General features: G+C 47.6%; 1 protein-coding gene and 1 long non-coding RNA gene across 3 annotated transcripts in view; one reads left to right on the forward strand and one right to left on the reverse strand.

Moving 5' to 3' along the window:
- The window catches only part of GPD1L (glycerol-3-phosphate dehydrogenase 1 like), a 35,670-nt gene extending 23,681 nt beyond the window's left edge, over positions 1-11,989 (reverse strand). The window contains exons 1-2 of one of the 2 annotated variants that reach the window (XM_079795417.1): positions 11,830-11,989; positions 2,441-2,618 (exon numbers count right to left, since the gene is read on the reverse strand). In XM_079795417.1, the coding sequence (XP_079651543.1) occupies positions 2,441-2,618; positions 11,830-11,876 (225 nt within the window). In that variant the 5' untranslated portion in view covers positions 11,877-11,989. Of the gene's footprint in view, positions 1-2,440; positions 2,619-7,005; positions 7,093-11,829 lie in introns of those variants that run through there. The other variant, XM_079795418.1, reaches the window with a different exon arrangement.
- A 1,074-nt stretch (positions 11,990-13,063) lies between these two features.
- The window catches only part of LOC307113720, a 38,639-nt gene continuing 30,821 nt past the window's right edge, over positions 13,064-20,881 (forward strand). The window contains exons 1-2 of the long non-coding RNA XR_013814885.1: positions 13,064-13,455; positions 15,552-15,752. This is a non-coding gene — a long non-coding RNA (uncharacterized lncRNA). The remainder of the gene's footprint in view (positions 13,456-15,551; positions 15,753-20,881) is intronic.

Consider the following 20,881-nt stretch of genomic DNA (forward strand, 5'->3'; position numbering starts at 1 on the left):
GCCTGGCCTTAGTTCCGTGACACAGAATAGAGAATCATCATCGTTAGAAGGCAACAGATTCAGCAGGCACAGGAATGAGTACACCAGGAATCAAATTCCAACCCGAGGTCTTGCTATGTGGCCTCGGACAAGTTCATTAACCTCTCTGAGCCTTGGTTTCTCCCCTATGAAATCAGAATCATCAGCATAACAGGAAAACTCATAGTTTCAACCTGTTAGAATAAAAAGGAAGGAAGAAAGAAACAACAGGCCATAACAGAGTCACTTTTGCTAAGCCAGGTCACCAAAACAAAACTTAATAACTAACCTAATTGCAGTTTCAGCCTCTCTGGGGAGTGGACTTTTTAAACCAATCACTCTGAATTTCCTGATCAACACTAGTGAGGTAACCTGCCCTAAAATCCCCTGCTTTCCCCTATAGGACAGTGACTGTGCCTGAAATAAACCACTCTTTTTATTTTTTAAAATATATTTTTATTGACTTCAGAGAGGAAGGGAGAGATATAGAAACATCAATGATGAAAGAGAATCATTGATCGGCTGCCTCCTGCACACCCCCTATCAAGCCCACAACCCAGGCATGTGCCCTGACAGAGAATGGAATGGTGACCTCCTGGTTCATAGGTCGACGTTCAATCACTGAGCCATTCCTGCTGGGCTAACCCACTCTTTTAACTTTCTTGCCCCACTCTCTTTCTGCCCATAAAAACCTCCCATTTTGTACAACTCCTCTGAGCATCTCTCTCGTTGCTAGGTGGAATGCTAGATGCAATTCATGAATAGCTTAATCAAAGCCAATTGGGTCCTCAAGTTTACTTGGTTGAATTTTGTTCTTTACCAAACCTAAGAGGGTTATTGAGAGGATGGGATAATATCCGTGAACTACTTAGCATAGTGCTTAACACTAATGAGCAATGTAACCAAAAGCCAAGCAACAGTCTTCAGTGAGCCAGGTCTCTGTCGCTCCCAACTCCCGGCACTTGTCAGGTTACAGACCTGCCCCCCGCTGCCGGACTCATGAGGGAAGCAAGGTCATCTTACTCCTCTTCCTGTCTCCAGCACCCAACCCTGGGCTTTGCATGCACAGTGCCCGCTCAGCCAGGTTTGGTGAGTGAATATGTGCAGGGATGGGTATTTCATTAACAAAGGGGATGAGCTTTGCTGGTTCACCACAGGAATGAGGCAGCCTCGGTGGTCTGGTTTTCAAACAATTACAGAAAGCTACCAAAGGGTGACGCTGGCAACAGAAGTTCATAAACTCCACTCCGACAAGCAGCGGGGTACCCTCTTTTGATGTCCCATGCTCATTTCTTCCTTCCCCCGCAAGTCACTGGAATGAGGTCATGCAGTAACCTATATTTTCCCCTCCCAGACCTAATAAGCTTGAATTTTAAACTGTCAGTCTTACAATTTTCTATTTTTTTCCCCATGATCTCCTGTAATTTAGCCCTTGACCCTGATTGTAATTACAGACCAAGGTCAAGTAGCCTAGGGAGTGGATCAAAGTCCACGTACCCAGAAAGGATATATATATATATATATATATATATATATATATATATATATATATATATATATAATTTTTAAAAAAATATATATTTTATTGACTTTCTTACAGAGAGGAAGGAAGAGGGATAGAGAGCTTGAAACATCAATGAGAGAGAATCATCGATCAGCAGCCTCCTGCACATCCCCTCCTGAGGATGTGCCCGCAACCAAGGTACATGCCCTTGCTCGGAATCGAACCTGGGACCCTTGAGTCCGCAGGCTGATGCTCTATCCACTGAGCCAAAGCAGTTAGGGCCAGAAAGGATATATTAGGAGTTACCAGGGAACACGAGCAGCCAAAGGCAAGGTTGTTAGTCCAGCTTTGATGGGGACCTGCACTTTGAATTGCGAAGATAGTAACCTGTTATGAGCCAAATTGTGTCTCCCCAAGATTCCTAAGTCATAACCCTAGTACCTCGGAATGTGACTTGTGTTTGGAGACAGGGTCTTTGTAGAGGTAATTAGGTTAAAACAAGGTCCTTAGGAGATGCCCTAATACAACACGATTAGGACACAGACAACTCAGAGGGAAGACCATGTGGAGACACAGGAAGAGGGTGACCACCTACAGGTCAAGGAGAGAACTTCAGGAAACACCAATCCTACTGACATCTTGATCTTAGACTTGAAGCCTCCAGCATTGTGAACAAATAAAATTCTGTGGTTTAAGCCATCTGGTCTATTGTCCTTTGTTATGGCAGCCCCGGCGAACTAAACCAAAGCCCATTTCAAGAGTCTAGAAAACCAAAACTGACCAAGCAAAGAACTTGGGAGGTGGAAGGAACAGGGGAAGAGGGAAATAGCTTTTGTATTTCCTCAAGTCCCAGGTGTTAATTCAGGTAAGCGTAGCTTTCCGACGTAACCAAATGCACTTTTCATCCTCCAGCCTTACCACATTGTCCGGCAGCTTGTGTCCAGGGAGATATTTCACATTTTCGTGGTCGTTATTTATGATGTCTGTCAGTTTTCTCCCGTCAACCATTTCTTCAAAAACCCACATCTTGACCGTGGAGGAGAACTTCTGAAGCTTCTTGACATTATTACCAATTATTTTTGCAACAGCGGAACCCCTACAAGAAACAGGGGGAAAGGAAACAAAGTTAAACTCACTTGGGCAGAAGAGAAAATGCATTAGATTCTACTTCAGAAGCCTCGCATTCTGGTTCTGATTCAAGCACCGAACGTGTAAGTCAAGATGTAATGTCAGCCACGAGCCATGCAAAACTTAGTGGTTTTCACCTGCAAATACCATCCCTGTGATCAGGAAAGCCCCAGAATCAGGTACAAGGTCAAAAAGCACCACCCCTTAAAACGAGTAAGCATCAACCTATCTTGGAAGAGAGGATCACAGGGAGGGAAGAAATCCTCCTAAGAGATGGAATAAAAATAACAAATGTAGCTACTGTAAGGGGCCCTTTGTCTCCTTTTTCTTTGTCCCCTCCTTCTTTCTGTGGCTAGAAGACAGAACGTGATTGTTGGGACTCCAGCAGCCCTCTGGGGCTGTGAGGAGATCGTACAGTAGGAGTAAAGATCACACACAGCCAAGTAACGAGAGAAGGAGCCTGGATACTGATACCATTGAGCAGAGATGCCATGACCGCTCTGGACGGCCAACCCCCAGATTATAAACTATGTTCTGGGGAACGGCAGTCATAAGGGAAAGATAAGAACCAGAGTGGATTCCAAAAAAAGGGCAGAGTGAGAATCCACTTTCCGGGGGCCTGAGTGTTGGGTCCCTCCAGCAGACATCCAGCCGGCTCCAGCCCAGCAAGCTCCCATCTTCTGCATCTCTATTGACTAAACACTCTGGTAACGAACCAGGTGCCCCATAGGCTTTCCAACAAGGGAAGAGAAGGCACTGCGACTAGTTAATGCCAGTCCTCCAGACAAGGGCCAAGGGTCCCTGTGATGGACTTCAGCTCACAGGATGCAATCAACTCAACTCATGTTAACCCACGAGAGGTCTCCCGTGTTGGGCCTTCTGTTGGGAGGACCCTGACGGACAGACCCCAGGTGGGGTACAGGGGGAAGGCATGGGGAGCATGCTGAGGAAGACCATGCCTCTGCTGGGAAACAGAAAAGGCTTCATGAATTAGGAATGGGCAGAGCAGGCAACGCAGAGCTCCCACCCAACACTCACTAACCGCGGACACACACGAGTGAGCCCGGCCAAGCCAAGAACCACAACTGTGCTGATGGTTTCCCATCTTCAAATCCATCAAATGATATACATTAAACAGGGCCAGCCGAAACCGGTTTGCCTCAGTGGATAGAGCGTCGGCCTGCGGACTCAAGGGTCCCAGGTTCGATTCCGGTCAAGGGCATGTACCTTGGTTGCGGGCACATCCCCAGTAGGGGGTGTGCAAGAGGCAGCTGATCAATGTTTCTCTCTCATCGATGTTTCTAACTCTCTATCCCTCTCTCTTCCTCTCTGTAAAAAGTCAATAAAATATATTTTTAATATATATTTTTTAATATATAACCCCGCCCAAAAAACATGTCCAGTGTTTTGATATAAGCATTATACCTTCACAGGCTATTTATAAAAGAGTATATTCCATACCCAAGACTGCTTTTTAGCTCTGAAATGGCACTACGTGTTACTTCTTCTGACCAACACGAAGACACAGGAGCAAACACAGCAAAGGGAGTGTTCTGGAGGAACCTGAGTATGTTGGAGGGACTGGGGTCTACTTATAAGTGACAGATCCTGTTCTCAAGAAAGTGACTGGCCTGCAGAGGGCCAGTCCAAAAAGTGCACAAATGCATTAGAACTCAGCTTAAAACAAAAGTGCCGACTGCAGCCTCTGAAGGCAGTGTGGGTGGCTTGGTCATGGTTGGGGTCCCATGGCCACAAATGAAGGATCTCTCCATGTTTTAGGCGTTGTCCTGCCATTGTACAAGCAGGGTCAGGCAAGGACCCTCACACTGCTGGGGCAAGGGCATGCGCAGCCACTTCCACACCTGACCCAACTCATCCATCTACCACATGACAGGTGGGGCAGATGACCTTTGAAGTCCCCTGCAGGTCTATGATGAGTCCAAGGTTGTCCAAAGTGAGGAACGGGTGCCCACACACAGCACCAAATGACACCGACTTGCTCATGTCCTTTCCAACTCGTGTGGCCCTTCTGAGAGTGTAGACCAGTGATGGGCAACCTTTTGAGCTTGGTGTGTCAAACTTCGCCAAAAAACTGAGCATAACTCGGGTAGTGTGTCACTTTGAGGAAAAAACATTATTTCGCAAATGTTTCATCCTCAGGAGCAGCAAATGTTTCATCCTCGGCATGCGGCCGCGTGTCATCAGAAATGGCTACGCGTGTCAGCACTGACACGCGTGTCATAGGTTCGCCATCACTGGTATAGAATGTCTCATTTGACTGTGACTCTGTGGTTACCATCTCTCCAACATGTGCTAATTTCCCTTCTTCACAAAGTATGAGGAGGCCTCAGACTCAGGGCTTGTCAGGGAGTGGTGCTTGGCAAGAATTCTATCGCACTGCTTTGTTTTCATTCTACTGGTTGTTGTTGTTATCTTGTACATATGACATTTACAGTAGTGACATAAAGTTGTCTTTTAAAGTCAACCTCAAACATTTTTTTATTTTTTGTTAATCTTCACCTGAGGATATTTTTCCATCGATTTTTTAGAGAGAGTGGAAGGGACGGGGAGAGACAAAGAGAGAAACATCGATGTGAGAGACACATCAATTGGTTGTCTCCCATACATGCTCCAACCAGGGTCTGGGATCAAGCCTGCAACTGAGGTGCATGCCTTTGACTGGAATCCAATCTGGAACCCTTCAGTCCGCAGGTCTGAGCTAAACTGGCTAGGGCTAAACAAATTTTTATTGATAATTTTTAGAGAGAGAGAGAGAGAGAATTTGTTGTTCCACTTGCATTCATGGGTTGATTCTTGTATGTGCCCTGACTGGAGATGGAACCCACAATCTTGACGCATTGCGACAACACTCTAACCAAAAGTTGATGTAAACTTTTAAAGAAAGTATAATAAGCAAATAATAGTACAAAGTGAAGCAGACAACCAAAGCCCTAAGAGCCTGCAGGATCGAGGCTTAATCCTAGTCAAACTCTTCACCTTACAGATTAGCACACACGAGGCTCAGGGTCACTCTGACCTTCTGTCAGACAGCCAGGTCATCGCAGAACTGGGAGGGGGACTCCGGTCTGCTGATGGCCAGCCATGGGTCTTTCCACAGATGTATAAAACCACGTTTCTGCCCTGGCTGGTTTGGCTCAGTGGATAGAGCGTCGGCCTGCGGACTAAAGGGTCCCAGGTTCGATTCCGGTCAAGGGCATGTACCTTGGTTGCGGGCACATCCCCAGTAGGGGGTGTGCAGGAGGCAGCTGATCGATGTTTCTCTCTCGTCGATGTTTCTCTCTCGTCGATGTTTCTAACTCTCTATCCCTCTCCCTTCCTCTCTGTAAAAAATCAATAAAATATATATTAAAAAAAAAACAAAACCACGTTTCTCAGGAAATGATGGATTATCTTAAGTCTTGGGCCTCAAAATATAGACTAATCCACAAGTTCTACAATGTTGTGCAAATGAAATTCAAAAGGGACATGGGGGAAATAATGATTCAGTACCAGCTATGTACTGTCTTACATACCTCATCCTTAGTTATCTGTCAGAAGCCTCAGCAACGCTCTGAGGCAGGTACTATTATTATCCCCACTAGAGGCCCGGAGCATGAAAATTCTGGAGTGGGGATCCCTCAGCCCAGCCTGCCCCCTCTCACAGTCCGGGAGCCCTCAGGGGTGGGAGGCAACCTGGAGATCAGGGGAAGGCGATGCCCCCATCACACCTCTGCTGCTGCCACTGCCGGCAGTGCAAACCTCAGCTGGTCCTGGTTACCTGAGCCTCGGGCAGCCCTGAGCAGCTGCCATCTGAGGCTTGCCTGCGCCTCGGGCTGGCCCTGGGTGGCTGGCGGGCTGAGAGGACTAGGCGCCGCCATCTTGTGGCTGTGGGTGCTGCCATCTTTGAGGGTTTGGCCATCAATTAGCATACTCCCTCCTTATTGGCTGTGGGCACCGCCATCTTTGCGATAGTGTGAGGGTCAATTATCATATTCCCTCTTTATTAGATAGAATTTTTACACAAAGAAACTGAAACCTGGAGAACACAGGTGGTTAGTGGAAGAACAGAGAGTCGCACCCCAGGCCCTGTCTTCAACACTCTCCTCTCCCTCCCTGGGTCCTGGCTGGGTGGACACCCACCTGTTGGAGGTCCTAACCTCCACCTTGGCAACCCCACCCCCACTTCCTTGGCATTCACTCTCTGTCCACAGCCTTCTCACCCTTACCCCTCTAAAAAAGGTGTAATATTTTAGCCCAGCTGGCGTGGCTCAGTGGTAGTTGGGCATTGACCTATGAACCAGGAGGTCACAGTTCAATTCCTAGTCAGGGCACATGTGCAGGCTGTGGGCTCAAACCTCAAGGTGGGGCGTGCAGGAGGTGGCCGATCAATGATTCTGTCTCATCATTGCTGTTTCTATCTCTCTCCGCCTCTCCTTTCTTCTCTGAAATAAATAAAAACATATTTAAAAAAATAAATAAAAAGGAGCCCTAACCGGTTTGGCTCAGTGGATGGAGCATCGGCCTGCGAACTCAAGGGTCCCAGGTTCGATTCCAGTCAAGGGCATGTACCTTGGTTTGGTTGCGGGCTCATCCCCAGTAGGAGGTGTGCAGGAGGCAGCTGATCGATGTTCCTTTCTCATCAATGTTTCTAACTCTCTATCCCTCTCCCTTTCTCCCTGTAAAAAAATCAATGAAATATATTTTAAAAAATAAAAAATAAAAAGGTGTAATATTTTAATCAGGCTGGGGGAGGCGCTGCATCACCCAAGGAATGGCCACGGGTCAAGTCAGGCCCAAACCCGACAGAACTCTGGTGGCCACGCTCCTTCACAGGGTGCAGACTCTTTCTGGGCCAGAAAAGACTCAACAGTCCAGCCCTCTTTTTAGCAAGGAGGAAACTGAGACGCAAGGAGAATGAGCAAGGGTTCCGAACGCCAGATGTTCCCCGCTCCATGCCAGGTCTCCCCACGAGCTGATCCCAACCGTGGAGCTGAGGACACAGAGGGGTCAGATTTGGTTTAAGTAACATTACGTGTCTTTGCTCATTAAAGCAATACATGAAAGAAGAAAAAGCAATTATGAATAATCTCACCGCCTGGGGAAGAACCACTGCTAGCATGTTGTGTAATTCTTGGCAGTCAAATGACTTTTCAGTACAATCAAATGCCTGAGTGTCCGACACAAATGTGAGACACGGAGCATTTTTCAAATAGATTCCTCCTGGTGCATGTTGATTTGATCTCTGGATAGGGAAGCTTCCTAAGCTTAAAACCAAAGGGAGAAACCACGGAGGAAAGAGGACCCATGTGGACAACTTGGCATCAAGAGGGGGCGAAGGAGATGCAGAAAGCCTTTCTGTCTATCCGAATTCAAACTGGGGATTCTGTATCAGTTTGCTGTTGTTTTCTAACTGTACAAACTTTCTCCCCCTGGTCAGAGGGGACTCTGGGTCTTTGCCAAGTTCAGCTGTCACCCATCCTATCCTTAAACTCCAGCTTCCAAAGCAGAAGTGGGTCCGTGCTACCTGTCCACAGAGAAGGGATTATTTGTGACCTCGAGGAGCTCACGGACAGCCGCTCAGACCGTTCCTGGGCTCTCCGTGTGGAAGTGTAGCGAGAATCAGGACAGAAACAGTAGTACAGGCGAGGAGGTGACAAAGGTGGGCAAAGAGCCACAGCACGGCACTCCGAAGGTCCCAGCAGACCACAAAAGATGAGTCACACACAGCGCCCTTGAGTCACCAATGCAAAACAGGCCAGAACTCACCCTGACCTTCAGTCTCAGGCCTCAGGCTAGTAAGAGATAAACAACCCCAGCTGCATACCAGGGGTGCTCTGTCTTCTCTCCCTTCTCTGCCTCTGCTCCTTGGCCAAACCCCAACTCGGTGCACTTTATGACCCAAGATGGTGCTGGCCAAAGGATGATGAAATCAATAATCATAACGACAATGGTAGCTGGCATTTATTGAGTGCTACTCCCCTTGTACTCTCCCTAGATCATCTCATTTAATCCCAACCATCATCTTAGACAGCAGGTAGTCCCAACCTTGTAAGCAATGATTCCTGGAGAGAAGCAGCTTGCTCAAGGCCTCAGAGCTGCCAAGACGGAAACCGAGGTCCCTTCGCCTACCCTGCCTCCAAAGCAGGCCTGGGACATGCGCTCCCTGTCACAGAGGTTTGGCTGTACAGACAGCCCTGACATTTCAGTTCTAGAACTGGATCTTGCACTGTGTCTGGGTGATCTTCCCAAGGTTCTGATGAAGAAACTTTGTTTCATCTTAGGAGTTACTTAAGAAGCCTTTCTGGTGTACATGTATGTTCTTTCTGTTGTTTTTTTCTGAGTCACGATGTGTGCGTTTTGTTGTTTTCTTCTGCGTCACCGGAACCATAAAGGGCCATACAGGTTAAGGAAGCAGCTTCCAGCATTCCCTGTAGCGTGCAGCATAGCGGGGCTGGGCTGGGGTGGGTGCCTGGGGGCCAACCACCAGCCTCCTCCCCGACTTAGAGGAAAGGAGGTGCCAAAGGCAGGACAAGGACATGTTACACAACCTGGTGACTTCCCCTCACATGTCCTTTCTGGCTGAAGCGCCCCGGCAAGTCAGCTAGATTCAGTCCTCTTGATCACTTACACTCAATGTGAGGGCTATAGCCACCTGGGAGCTAGGAGCTTAGGTGTGACAACCCTTCTACTGACATAAGCATTCTGAGCTACTTCAAAGGCCCAAGTGGAAAATTGGCTCGATCACCTTCACATTCCTGAGAAGCCCACACCTGGAAAGGTAGAGCTCTGTTTTAAAATGAGCAAAGAGCTAACGTCTCTCAGGGGAAAAATCTGTCCCAACCTCTGGGACAAGTCTAGTTTCAGTTGGTGATTCTGATGCAAGTGGCTTTTGGATCACATTTTGAGAAACACTGTTTACATTGTAACACCTAATCTTATGACAGATATTTCATTCCCCTTTCTGTTTATTTTTAATTGATCTTCCAAGTTTCTATCTATCTCAGATCTGAAGCCAAGTTCTTAACGGCAGGGATTGTGTCTAGCTGTGCCTGTATCCCTGGAAAGGCCCCCCATACCTACTACACAAGCCAAACCCTCAAATGTCTATGGACCAGGGCTGAATGCGCAATGAGCTCCCAAGTTCTTGAATCTCTGGCGAGGCTGTGATCCTCTCTCTAGGACTGGAGTGGCTCTGAACCCAGAGCGGTTGCAAGGAAGCCAACAACTGTTCCCATCCGATCCCTAGTTCCTGGGGCCAGGCAGCCAGCCCAAACCATCGGCATGGCACATTTCTCAATTGCTCTGCTCCAGTGTCACAGGCCAAGTTTTACTCCATCTCCTTGGGCTGGCGTGGGCCAAGAAAAGTCAAGTACAGAGTGAACCTGGGGGAAGGCAGCCAAATCCCAGCAGAGGGGGCAGGAGGTTCACTTCACTGCTCCGGATCCAGGCCCAAATCCAGCAGGGCAAAGCTGTGCCACTTCCCCTGCACCGTGCAAATGAGGAAAAGGTGCTGTCACCTGTGGCTCTGTGTCCTCTTCCAGAAGAGGAACCTAATGTTAAAAGGACACTCGCTAAGTGGGTGCTTTTCCAGTCTCATGGCCAACCGGGCAGCTGACATCTCACTGGAGTGACCTTGGGATCAAAACTGGCAAAGCCGGGCTGAGAGACCAAATGAAGCTCTGCCGTGGTGGATGGGTACCAACTCCATTCAATGCTGTGCAGAACACTATTATTAACAGGAAAGTGCATTAATATCCTAGTGTTTGCAGGGCAGAGAGGGAAAGGAATATATGTAAACATTCATTTGCAGGTGATGGAATTCCTCCAGAAAGGACAGAAGAAACCGATAACACCCGTTTTCCTCCAGAAGGTCCTTGGGGCACAAGTGTGGGTGGGAGATGGTTCATGGTGTTTGTTTGTTTGTGAGTTTTTTGGGGGGTATATTTTGGGTTTTAACCGCGTGAATATATTACCTAATCAAGTATAATTGCATTTTTAAAATTAGTTTTAAAAACATGTATTTAAAAAAATTCGTTTTCAGACACTCCGTATTTACTTAGCATATTAATGCCAGACATTAGGGTAGATGCTGTTCTCAAGTGCTGGATGGGGAGGAGTAGAAACAGATAAGCAATCATTTCCTCGGGGTCATAGGTCAGAGGGGCCCCTGGACTTGAAGGAATGGAAAGGTCAAGAACCAGTTAAGGTTTCCTCCAAGAAGTAGGTAGTAATAGGAATTGCTGCCACGCTCCTAGAAGCCTGAACAGATACACAAAAACACTGAATGAATGTCACTCTGAAGATTCTACACCCGTCCCTCAGATGTGGGAAAAACAGTGCGCGGCAACAGAAGAGAGATCGAAAAGATCAGATTTTATACTAGACTTTGCACCCTCCCCCAGCGCACCAGAGAATCGCATTGTGTAAGTTTGATAAAGGGAACTAAAAGAGCAGGACATTCATAGAATGCTTACAAGAGTGTTTGGCAGAAAGTGCTGTGTAAATGTGAAAGTCAAAGAAAGCCTCGCAGAGACGCAAAGCATCGCAAACATCCCCCCAGAGAAGAATTCTCTACGCCCCCGGATTATTCTGGGAGCCAGGCCTGTTGGAAGTTGGGTTTTCTTCCTGACACAACGTTACTAAGATACTAGGACGCAGCAGCGACGGAGGCTAGACTCGCACTTTGAAGGGCAGTGCCGTCCCGCCAGAGACCAGGGTAGCAAGCGCCCTTTAGCCCTCTCTGCCTTTTTCTCCCCGGTTACCGAAGCTACAGGAAGATTATTGGAGCCTCCTTCCACTCCTCCACCTGGGCGATCCGCCGAGAATGGAGAACGCCCTTATTAGGCTGTTGCGCATAACACCCAGGCGTGGAGAGCAGGTGGCCTCTTTGCGCCCACCGCGCGGTGACAAGAGCGCAGACAGGTGCCCGCGGGCGCGCAATCCCCGCTCTCCGCGCTGCTCCCCGAGGACACGCGAGCCCCGAGCCTCCGGGGAGATGGCCTCGTCTCGGCCTCGCCGGGTGCGCGGTGCCCAGCCCGGCCCCGAGGCCGCCCGCCCGCCCCGCCTGCCTGCGCGTGGTGCGCGGTGCCCACGCCGCTGCGGGGACGCACGGCCCTAGCACGCCCCGGAGAGGGGCTTCCTGAAGGCGGATCCCGTGTCGTCAGCCCACCGCCGCTCACCAGTTCCCCGAGCCCACGATGCACACTTTCAGGGGCGACGTTGCCATGACCGGACAGAAACGCAGCAGCCCAACGCGTGCCTTTCCAGTCTGCCGCTGGCCTCCGCCCGTTCAGCCTGACCTGCGGCAGCTCCCGAGGACCACGCCCCTCCCGCCTCTCCGCCAATGGCCGTGGCCACCCCCACCCGGGAGCCCCGGGCTACAGCGGGCAGCCCCGGTGGACCCGCCCCACCACTCCCGAGAACCACTGCGCACGCCTGGGCCGGGCTGCCCTCTCCGCCCCGCCCCACCCATGCCCGAGGCATGCCGGGACTTGTAGTCCACACCCTCCGGCTGCGGCGAGCCCCGCGGGGCGGCCCCGCCCACCGCACCACGTGCCTCCCGGCGCAGTTGCGCAAGGACTTGAGCTTTCGGCCTCGGAGGCGGCGCTCCATCCGGCAGAGCAGGTCGGTCTCGGCTCGCCGCGGTGACCCGCTACCATAGAGCCGTCTCCCCTAGCGGGAAGAGACACCCACACCTGTCTTTTCAGCCTCTGCCGCACTGGCTAGAAGCAAGACAGCCTGGCACCCCTGAACTTGTCAATGAAGTGAAAACTTCTGAGGCCTTCGGGACCTGGCTGGACGGTACCTGCGCTTGAGTGTAGCCGCTAAAGGCCAGAGAGAGACCGCACCCACTTGCTCTGCAGAACTTGCCTTTTCTCCTTATGTGGTTGTGAGACTACCCGCCCTCCCTCCCTTCCTACAAAACTATTCATTCCGAGCGTCCCTTTCCCCCGGCGCCCTGCTAGACCCTGTGGGAGGAGGACCAAGTGGTTTAAACCGGTGGTTCTCAAACTCTGCTGCTTACTAGTCTCTGGAGCTTTAAAAAAATAACCCTTGCCGAGGCACCACCCCAGGCCAAGTGCGTCAGAATCTCCCAGAATGAGATAGAAGCATCAGATTTTTTTTTTTTTAAATTCAAGAGGTGATTGCAAAAGGCAGTCAAAATTGAGAACCAGAGAATTAAAATACCGGTTAGAGACTGGCTGAAGAAACAAATATTCTAGTACCTAGAAAAAGACGAGGCCTATTCATTTGATGCCCAGAGGACTAACTTATTTTTGTTTTCATCTCTACATCGTATGAAAGATTTATCTATATTTTTGTTTTCATCTCTACATCGTATGAAAGATTTATCTATGTTACTTAGGATATTTACTCAAAGAAATACGTAGAGTGGATGAGAGAGAGATCCATTCTGTCCTCTCTCACAGATGATTTGCTCTCAATGATTTGCACTAAAGGGAAGATACCTAAGCAGGGATGCTGGGGAAAATGGACTGTTCAAGCTTTTATTCATTTTTTTCTTGCATGTGTGTTACGAAATGGGAAAAGTTAAATAATGAACGTATGTACTTGAGGAGTGTACATTGTGAAGATTTACTGCAAGTGGTTGATTCATTTTTTAGCCTTTGCCTAGAAGATTTATATCCCTCATATGGAAACTCCTGTTCCCCAATGTTGCGACTGCACATGCGTGATAATGCGCTACGTGACTATTCCGTGGACATGCCTATACAACATCATTGTATGGGGTTTACCGACCACCTGATATCGTCACCTGTTATACACAACACATTATCCACAGAGTAAGTAGTCTTTTGTTTTACAGACTGGTTCCAAAGATTAATATAGCCCTAGCTGGTTTGTGCAGTGGTTAGAGCATCGGCCTGCAGACCTAAGGGTTGTGAGTTTGATGCCTGGCTCTGGTTGGGGCTCACTCAGGAGGCAACCAACCCATGTGTCCTACGTAGATATTTCTCGCTCTCTCCCCCCCTCTTCTTCCTCTGGCCCATTCTCTCTAAAAAATCATTGGAAAAAATATCCTCGGGTAAGGGTTCAAACAAACAAACAAAACAACAACAAAGGTTAATATAAAAACCAAATAGGTGAAGAAAGGGGAGTATTTCAGTCAGAGATGCAGGTAGACCAGATGAAATTGTAGGGGCCTGTGATGGAAGGAATGACGGTGCTATACAATCAGTGGTTGCTCAGAATAGTGATGAAAGTTTGATAAGGATATTCACCTAGCCTCAAACTCTCCACACAAATTATTTACAAGGATAAAAGAGTAAGAATTTTTAGAGAAAACTGGCTAACATCACCTTAACCAAATGGTCAAAGTCAACATTACCAGTGATAGGACAAACCAACAACACATAGCCTTCTTTAGCTGGAATGAGAAGACACTTAGTTCATGTTGGCTTGTTGGAAAAAATACTTTGAAATAGTTCCCAGACCTTGGGATTCTATAGATGAAAAATGTTTGTACTTGTTTTCAAGTCTGACATAGAATTGCCCATTTTTTTTTTCCATGTTAGGACATAAACTATTGCCATATACAATTCCTATTTCATTTCACCTTACTTTATTTCTTTTAATTCATCTCATTCATTTTAATTTAATTAATTTGTTTTGTGACGAATTAATACATTCACATTATTAAAATCTAAAAGGATCAAAAGGGTGCATAGTGAAATTCTCTCTCCCTCCCTTTTCCAGTAGCTTTCCAGGTTCTTGAGGAACTCGTTACTAATTTCTTATGCATGCACATCATTTTGTTACTTGCTCCCATTTAACTTTATTTCATAGTAAAAATGTCAGCCAATGCCAAAAAAAATTGAACGCACGTAATGAAAACTCAAAATTAAAAAATAAAAAGAATACCTGTAGCTTTCAGAAAACTCTCCCACAAAGTCTATTTCTCATTTCTCTGTGGTGCTAAAACCTTTTTCACAGGCTGGTGTTGGTTGAATGCATTCCTCTAACTCCAGGTAAGACTTACACTTGGACCACCCTAGAGAAACATTTTAGCTACTCTATCCTCATAGTACATATGTCACCACTTTGCTTCCTAATTACACGCTCACTGTACAATCCCAGTGGTGACATTTGTTCTTGGTACAACTGGCTTCAAATGAAATTGCCCATCTTCAGTATTGCTATTGACAGTCTAATGAGAAATTACAGATTTTTGGCTGAAGAAAACAATGCTTCATTCTGGAAACATACATGAGATTTCATCTCACTTCCTTGGGGATTAGAGACATAATGGATGAAAGGCAGTTTTGGCTGCTTGCAAGAACCAAATAAAGCCCCAGACACTTAGCAGAGGCAGGTGTCAATTGTAATCTGTTCATATCAAAGCTTATTGAATGATAAAAGGGGTTTGTGTACCAGACTTTATTCACCAACTGTTCCTTTTCACCAGTCCTTTATATGGGGACTAGAGGCCCAATGCACAAATTCGTGCTCGGGTGGGGTCAGGCAGGCCTACCCCGATGGGGTAGGCAGGGTGGAGGGGACACGGGAGGTTGGCTGGCTGGCCCTGTCCCCGATGAAGGGGACAATCGGGGGCGGGGCTGGCTGGGGGAGGGGCCACCTCTGATGGAGTCGGGGGGCTGGGCTGGCCAGGGGGATGGGCCACAGGAGGTTGCGAGAATCAGTTTTTTTTTTCTTTTAAAGATCATACTACTCTAAGCTACCTTTAGTCTAGCAGCCCGCTCTTAGCCAAGCACTTGGGTCACTTGGAGACCTTGGACGTTTTAAAGATGAAGTTACCACGCTTAGTATTGTTCCTGACTAGAGAAAGGCAGAGATATTTATTTGGTTTCTACTTGATTAAAAAGCAAATGTCAACCTGGACTTGGTTCTAGATTTGTGTCTTGTTCATTTGCTTATTCAGCAGGTATTCACTGAACTCCTACCATGAGCCCAGAGCTGCCGATACAATGTTGAAGAAAAGAGACAAAGTTTACAGTCCAGAAAGGAGGTCAGATAAAGAAACAAGTATCTTCCATAGAGCCCAGACTGGTGTTGCTCTGATAAGAGACAGGGGACTCCAGGAACAGATAGGAGGGCTACCAACCTGGACCCAGGGTGTCAGGTAAGACCTTCTGGAAGAAGGATGTCTGAACTGAAGGGTGAGTGGGAAGCAAACGGAGGAAGAGTGTTGGAGGCGGAGAGAACACCATGCTTGGGGGCAAAAGAAAAATAGCCATTGGTCCCTCTGAGAAAGTTCAGTACGTTGGAGGGTAGAGCAAGAGGTAAAGATAAATGAGGCAGACAGGTGGACAGGGACCAGATGATGGAGGTTCTATTACAGCAGCTTGGATTTTATTTCTAAGGCAGTGGGGGAATCATAAAGTGTTTAAAGTGATAAATGATGTGGTCATATTTGTCTTTTACAAGATCACTGGAGTTGCAGCAAAGGAAGTGTCCTGGGAGGTACAAAACTGGAAGCAACAAGAATAGTTAGAGAAGCTGTTGCTTGCAGTGATCCAGGCAGCAAGGATGGGGAGAAGGAGACCAATTTCCTCTGTGGAAATCCTTTTAGGCAGTTAGGAAGCTCAAAGGTTCCTCCTGAGTCTTTTTTTTTTTTTTAACAAAATGGAAGGAGAGGGAGAGACAGATAGAAACATCAGTGATGAGAGAGAATCATTAATTGGCTGTCTGCTGCACGCCTCCTCCTGGGGATCGAGCCCGCAACCTGGGAATATACCCTGACAGGGAGAGGAACTGTGACCCCTGATTCATAGGTCAGCGCTCAACCCCGTCAGCCGAGCTCTTTTGTTTTTTAAAAACAAGCAGCTTAAAATAATCAGTATCCCCCCAAAAAAGGCATATTTTGTGGTGGCAAACTCTGCCGCCGCCGCCCCCTCCTTCCCCATCTTAGTGGCTTCTTTCTCATTCGTGCTTCATGTCCATTCTGGGTTGTTCCACATTCTCTTCACACAGGTTGCAAAACTGCAGAGTTTCTACCACCTGGAGAGTCATGCTTACAATGGCAAGGGGCAGGGAATATGACAGACCACTCACCGGCCCCTACTCACTGGCTTTTTCCCAGAGGTGACATAGGTTACTTCTAGCCCATTCAGTGACCAAAGCATTCCACGTGGACTGACAGTTGATAGGGGGCAGGGAAGTGCAAACTCGCCATGCGCCCAGGGCTCGGAGAGCCAGATGTGGTGAACAGCACTGATGATTACCCCAGATGTGGACCCTTCTGCACCTTGCTTTTTCAGCTCAGAAAACATGTAATTAATCATGCCATTTCAGTAAATGGAGCATCCTTATTCTTTTTTTTTAAAGCAGGTGGACATTTGCATTATTTTCAATATTTCCTTTACAAAAACGCTGCAGTGAATACTCTGTTGTTATTTTGCAAACATGGGCATTATATCTCTAGGATAGATTTCCCTTGAGTGGCATTGCTGGTTCACAGGGTGCACCCGTTTGTAACTCTGATAGGTACAGCCAAATCGTCCTCCACAGAGGTTAGGCCAGTTTCCTCCCTTCCCAGCAATGTATGGCAGTGTCTGCTTTCCCACAACCTTGCCAAGGGAGTCTATTACTAAACTTTTGGGGTTTCACCAATCTGATGGTTGAAAATATTCTCATTTTAATTTTTACATTGCATTTCTCTTAGTATGAATAAAGTTTCCGGCTACTTCTTGATTTTCTTAATAAATAGTAAATGAGGATGGATTTACTTCTTCAGCACTACCCCTCCACCTCCACATGCACTCCCCTCCACCCCCCTGTCCCCCCCCACACACACATATCCTCTCTGCTCCATTCTTGCATCACAGTTTCTGGTGAATTCCACAGTTACTTTGACTTATTATGATGTGTAAATATATTTAGCTATAGCTCCAAGGAGTGCATTGTAATAAGATTTCCTCTCATGTACTCTTTCTCCCTCCACCCCTGGACTTAATAATTGCCTTGGGTTTTTTTACCCGGAATTGGATAAAAGATTCCTGAGCTGCCACTTCAGCCCTAGATTCTACCTCTGAGCCATGAAACGAGTTAGGATTAAATTTCTATTTTGAGTATGCCACTCCATTTTTTTTTTATATCTCTGTGTTAAAGTGGCTTAGATTCTTCCCCAATACACTGTTCCTTTCTGTATGACCTCCTTTTCTCCCTCATCCCCACTGAAAGTTTTAGAACCCGCCTTTTATCCTCACGTCTTGAAATTTCATGATTATAGCCCTGTTTGGGCATTTATCTCCTTCCTAACATCTTTCCTTTCCTCATCTCCAAATGTTTGCCTGCCGCCGTCTCCACTTTCTATATTTTATCTTTCAACTCTTTTGGTTCTTTATTTTAAGACCCTGTTGGTTTCTACTTCCAAAAGTTCTTACTGCCTGGCTGGTGTGGCTCAGTGGTAGAGCATCAACCTATGAACCAGGAGGTCATGGTTCCGTTCCTGGTCAGGGCCACAGCCTGTTCCTGCTTCCGCCCCTCCTACCAGTCTCAATGTGCTTTCTTCTTTAATTCTCTAGTTGTAGAACTTCCATTCAGCCAGATTTCAGGCAGTCTGAATGACGGTTGTTCTATATTTTAGTTGTAATTTTGACGTGGTTGTGGGACGCAGCGAGTACTGCGTTTACCTATGCCACCGTCTTGGTTCCTTTCTACAACTCTTTGATAAAAGCTTTGACGTGCCAGTACTCCCCGTCATTCATACCTTAGTATTAATTACATTAATCAGGTCACCACTTAAACTTAGCTATGGGGTGTTAAATAGTAAGAAATAAAGATCACTAAACGCCAATTTAAGAAAGAACTAACTACATTTCCTTGCCTGGAAAGGGAGAGCCACGTCATTCAGTCTGAGTTCTGAGTGTCTCAGAGATAAATCAAAAGGGCTAAAGGTCTAGATGTGGAGCAAGAAGGGAGGGAACAAACAAGTATGAGGCAATTCTCTGAGTGCAGGTCTCTGGGTGTTGGATGAGGAGGACTCTAAACTCTTCTTTGGGACCGCTCAGGTGTCACATCACTGATTCTGAGATGCTTGGATTCAAACAGATCCAGGAGGGGTTCTGTAAGGTGTTCTGGTGGGCCCAGGACAGGACTCAGCAGGCAGGAGTGTCAGGTGATGGTCGAGCCTGGCCAGTGTTGCTCAGAGGTTGAGTGGCAACCTATAAACCAGGAGGTCACAGTTCAATTCCGGTCAGGGCACATGTCCAGGTTGTGGGCTCCATCCCCAGTGGGCAGTGTACAGAAGGCAGCCGATCAATGATTCTCTCTCATCATTGATTTTTATCTCTCTCCCTCTCCCTTCCTCTCTCTGAAATCAATAAAAACATACTTTTAAAAAGTATTTGCATTTGAAGAGGAGTACCCAGGCCTTAGGAGAAGGACACAAATACATCATCTTTTTTTTCTTGTTTTATTAGATACTAGAGACCCGGTGCACGAATTCGTGCACAGTGGGGTCCGGCCAGCCTGCCCTGATGGGAGCTGATTGGGCAAGGCCGGTGGGGCAGAGGGACTGCGGGAGGTTGGCCAGCAGGCCCTGCCCCCGATTGGGGTTGGGGGGGCCGATCAGGGGGAGGGGCTTCCCCCCCCCCTCCCAAATCGGGCCAGTTGGCCAGCCACAGTGCACGTCATAGTGACTGGTTGTCCAGTCGTTCCAGTCATTCCAGTCATTCCAGCGTTCTGATCCCTTGGCTTTTATATATATACTAGAGGCCTGTTGCACGAAGATTCATGCAATACGCCTTCCTTCCCCTGGCTGCTGGCTCCGGTTTTCCTCCAGCACCCAGGACCCAGGCCTTCGCTCCGGCTGCAGTGGAGAAGCCAAGCCTTGAGGCTAGGCTTCTCTGCTCAGTTGCAGCAAAGAAGCCAAGCCTCGAGGCTTCTCCGCTCTGGCCACAGCGGAGAAGCCAAGCCTCTTCAGTCTTCAGTCTTCAGTCGTCTTCAGTCCTCAGTCTTCAGTCTTTGCTCAGGCCAGAGCCTTCAGTCTTCACTCCGCGCCTGCATATGCAAATTAACCTGCCATCTTTGTTGGATCAGGGCAACATTGGCTGGTGGGCATCACGGAGGTACGGTCAATTTGCATATTTCTCTTTTATTAGTGTAGCTAGATAGTTTCACTACTCCCAAAGGGCAGAAGATACAGAATCACCCTAACACGAAGGAAGAAACAAACATATCTTTTCTTCTGGTTTCATAAGCTACAGTATCACTGTTCCCACAGGGCAGAAGATGCAGAATCACTGCTCCCAAAGAGTGGAGTTCATGGTGGGAATTCCTGAGTCTGTTTGAAGGAGGAGATAAAGAGATTTCTGAGTAGGCCTCTGACTTTTTAGATCATGCTGTGTGGGCAGCTGTCTTCAGAGAGAGCTGAGAAATACACAGGGCTGGTGGTTTCTTTGTCAGCTGATCTCTGGAAGAGAAACCAGTCCTTGGGTGAACTTTCAGAGGTAGGCCCATGATTTGTGGGAAGTCACAAGGAGATTGCTGGGCAGGGATATAAAGGTCCCACAGGAAGTTGGGGGGTGGTTGTTACCCGAAAGGGGACCTGGCCCTGATGGGGTCAGCCTAAGGCTGGCTGGTAGTGTTCTTGACTTTGTGCAGTAAAAATTTCACAACACGGAGTCCAGGTGGTTTTTAGAGGATGTTTATTAAATCTGGAGACAGTGAAACAAGGCCATTCACAGAAGTGTACTCTGCAGCCCCCTCCCTCCCCCCATAAGCCAGCTGCTTATCTAGGGTAGGACAAAGATTACATGGGGAGGTAGGGATTACAGGCATGGGGAAGTAGTCTCTGCAGGCTGGGGTGAGACTCCATTGTTTAGGCAACAGGGTTGTTAATCTTTCCATGATAATAGGCAGTTCTTGAATGAGAATAGACTGCATTCCAAGGTTGACTCCCAGGTCTCAGGTTGACTCCCAGGTCCCTGGGGCATATACTCCCACCAGGTTAGAATGTCCTTTCTTTAACCAGAACAAGGCAGTCACAGTTAACAGAGCATGATTAATATTTCCCATAACCACAGCTAGTCCCCAATATTCTAATTTTGCCCCTAACAATGTCTAGTTGATTGTTAGACCAGCCAAAAGAACCTTGAGGGAAGAGGAACATTGGTTCATCCCCCATATTGAGGTGCAGGAACCCTCCTTAATCAGATGGAAGGCCCTGCCCTCAACCTCTGACCTTGGTCTATTTACCCTGGGCCTGGTTACTCTTCCTTGTGTTAAGGTCCAGAGTTCCTGAGCTGT

The sequence above is a fragment of the Cnephaeus nilssonii genome (assembly GCF_951640355.1).
Source record: "Cnephaeus nilssonii genome assembly, chromosome: 17".
In the NCBI taxonomy this organism is placed as follows: domain Eukaryota; kingdom Metazoa; phylum Chordata; class Mammalia; order Chiroptera; family Vespertilionidae; genus Cnephaeus; species Cnephaeus nilssonii.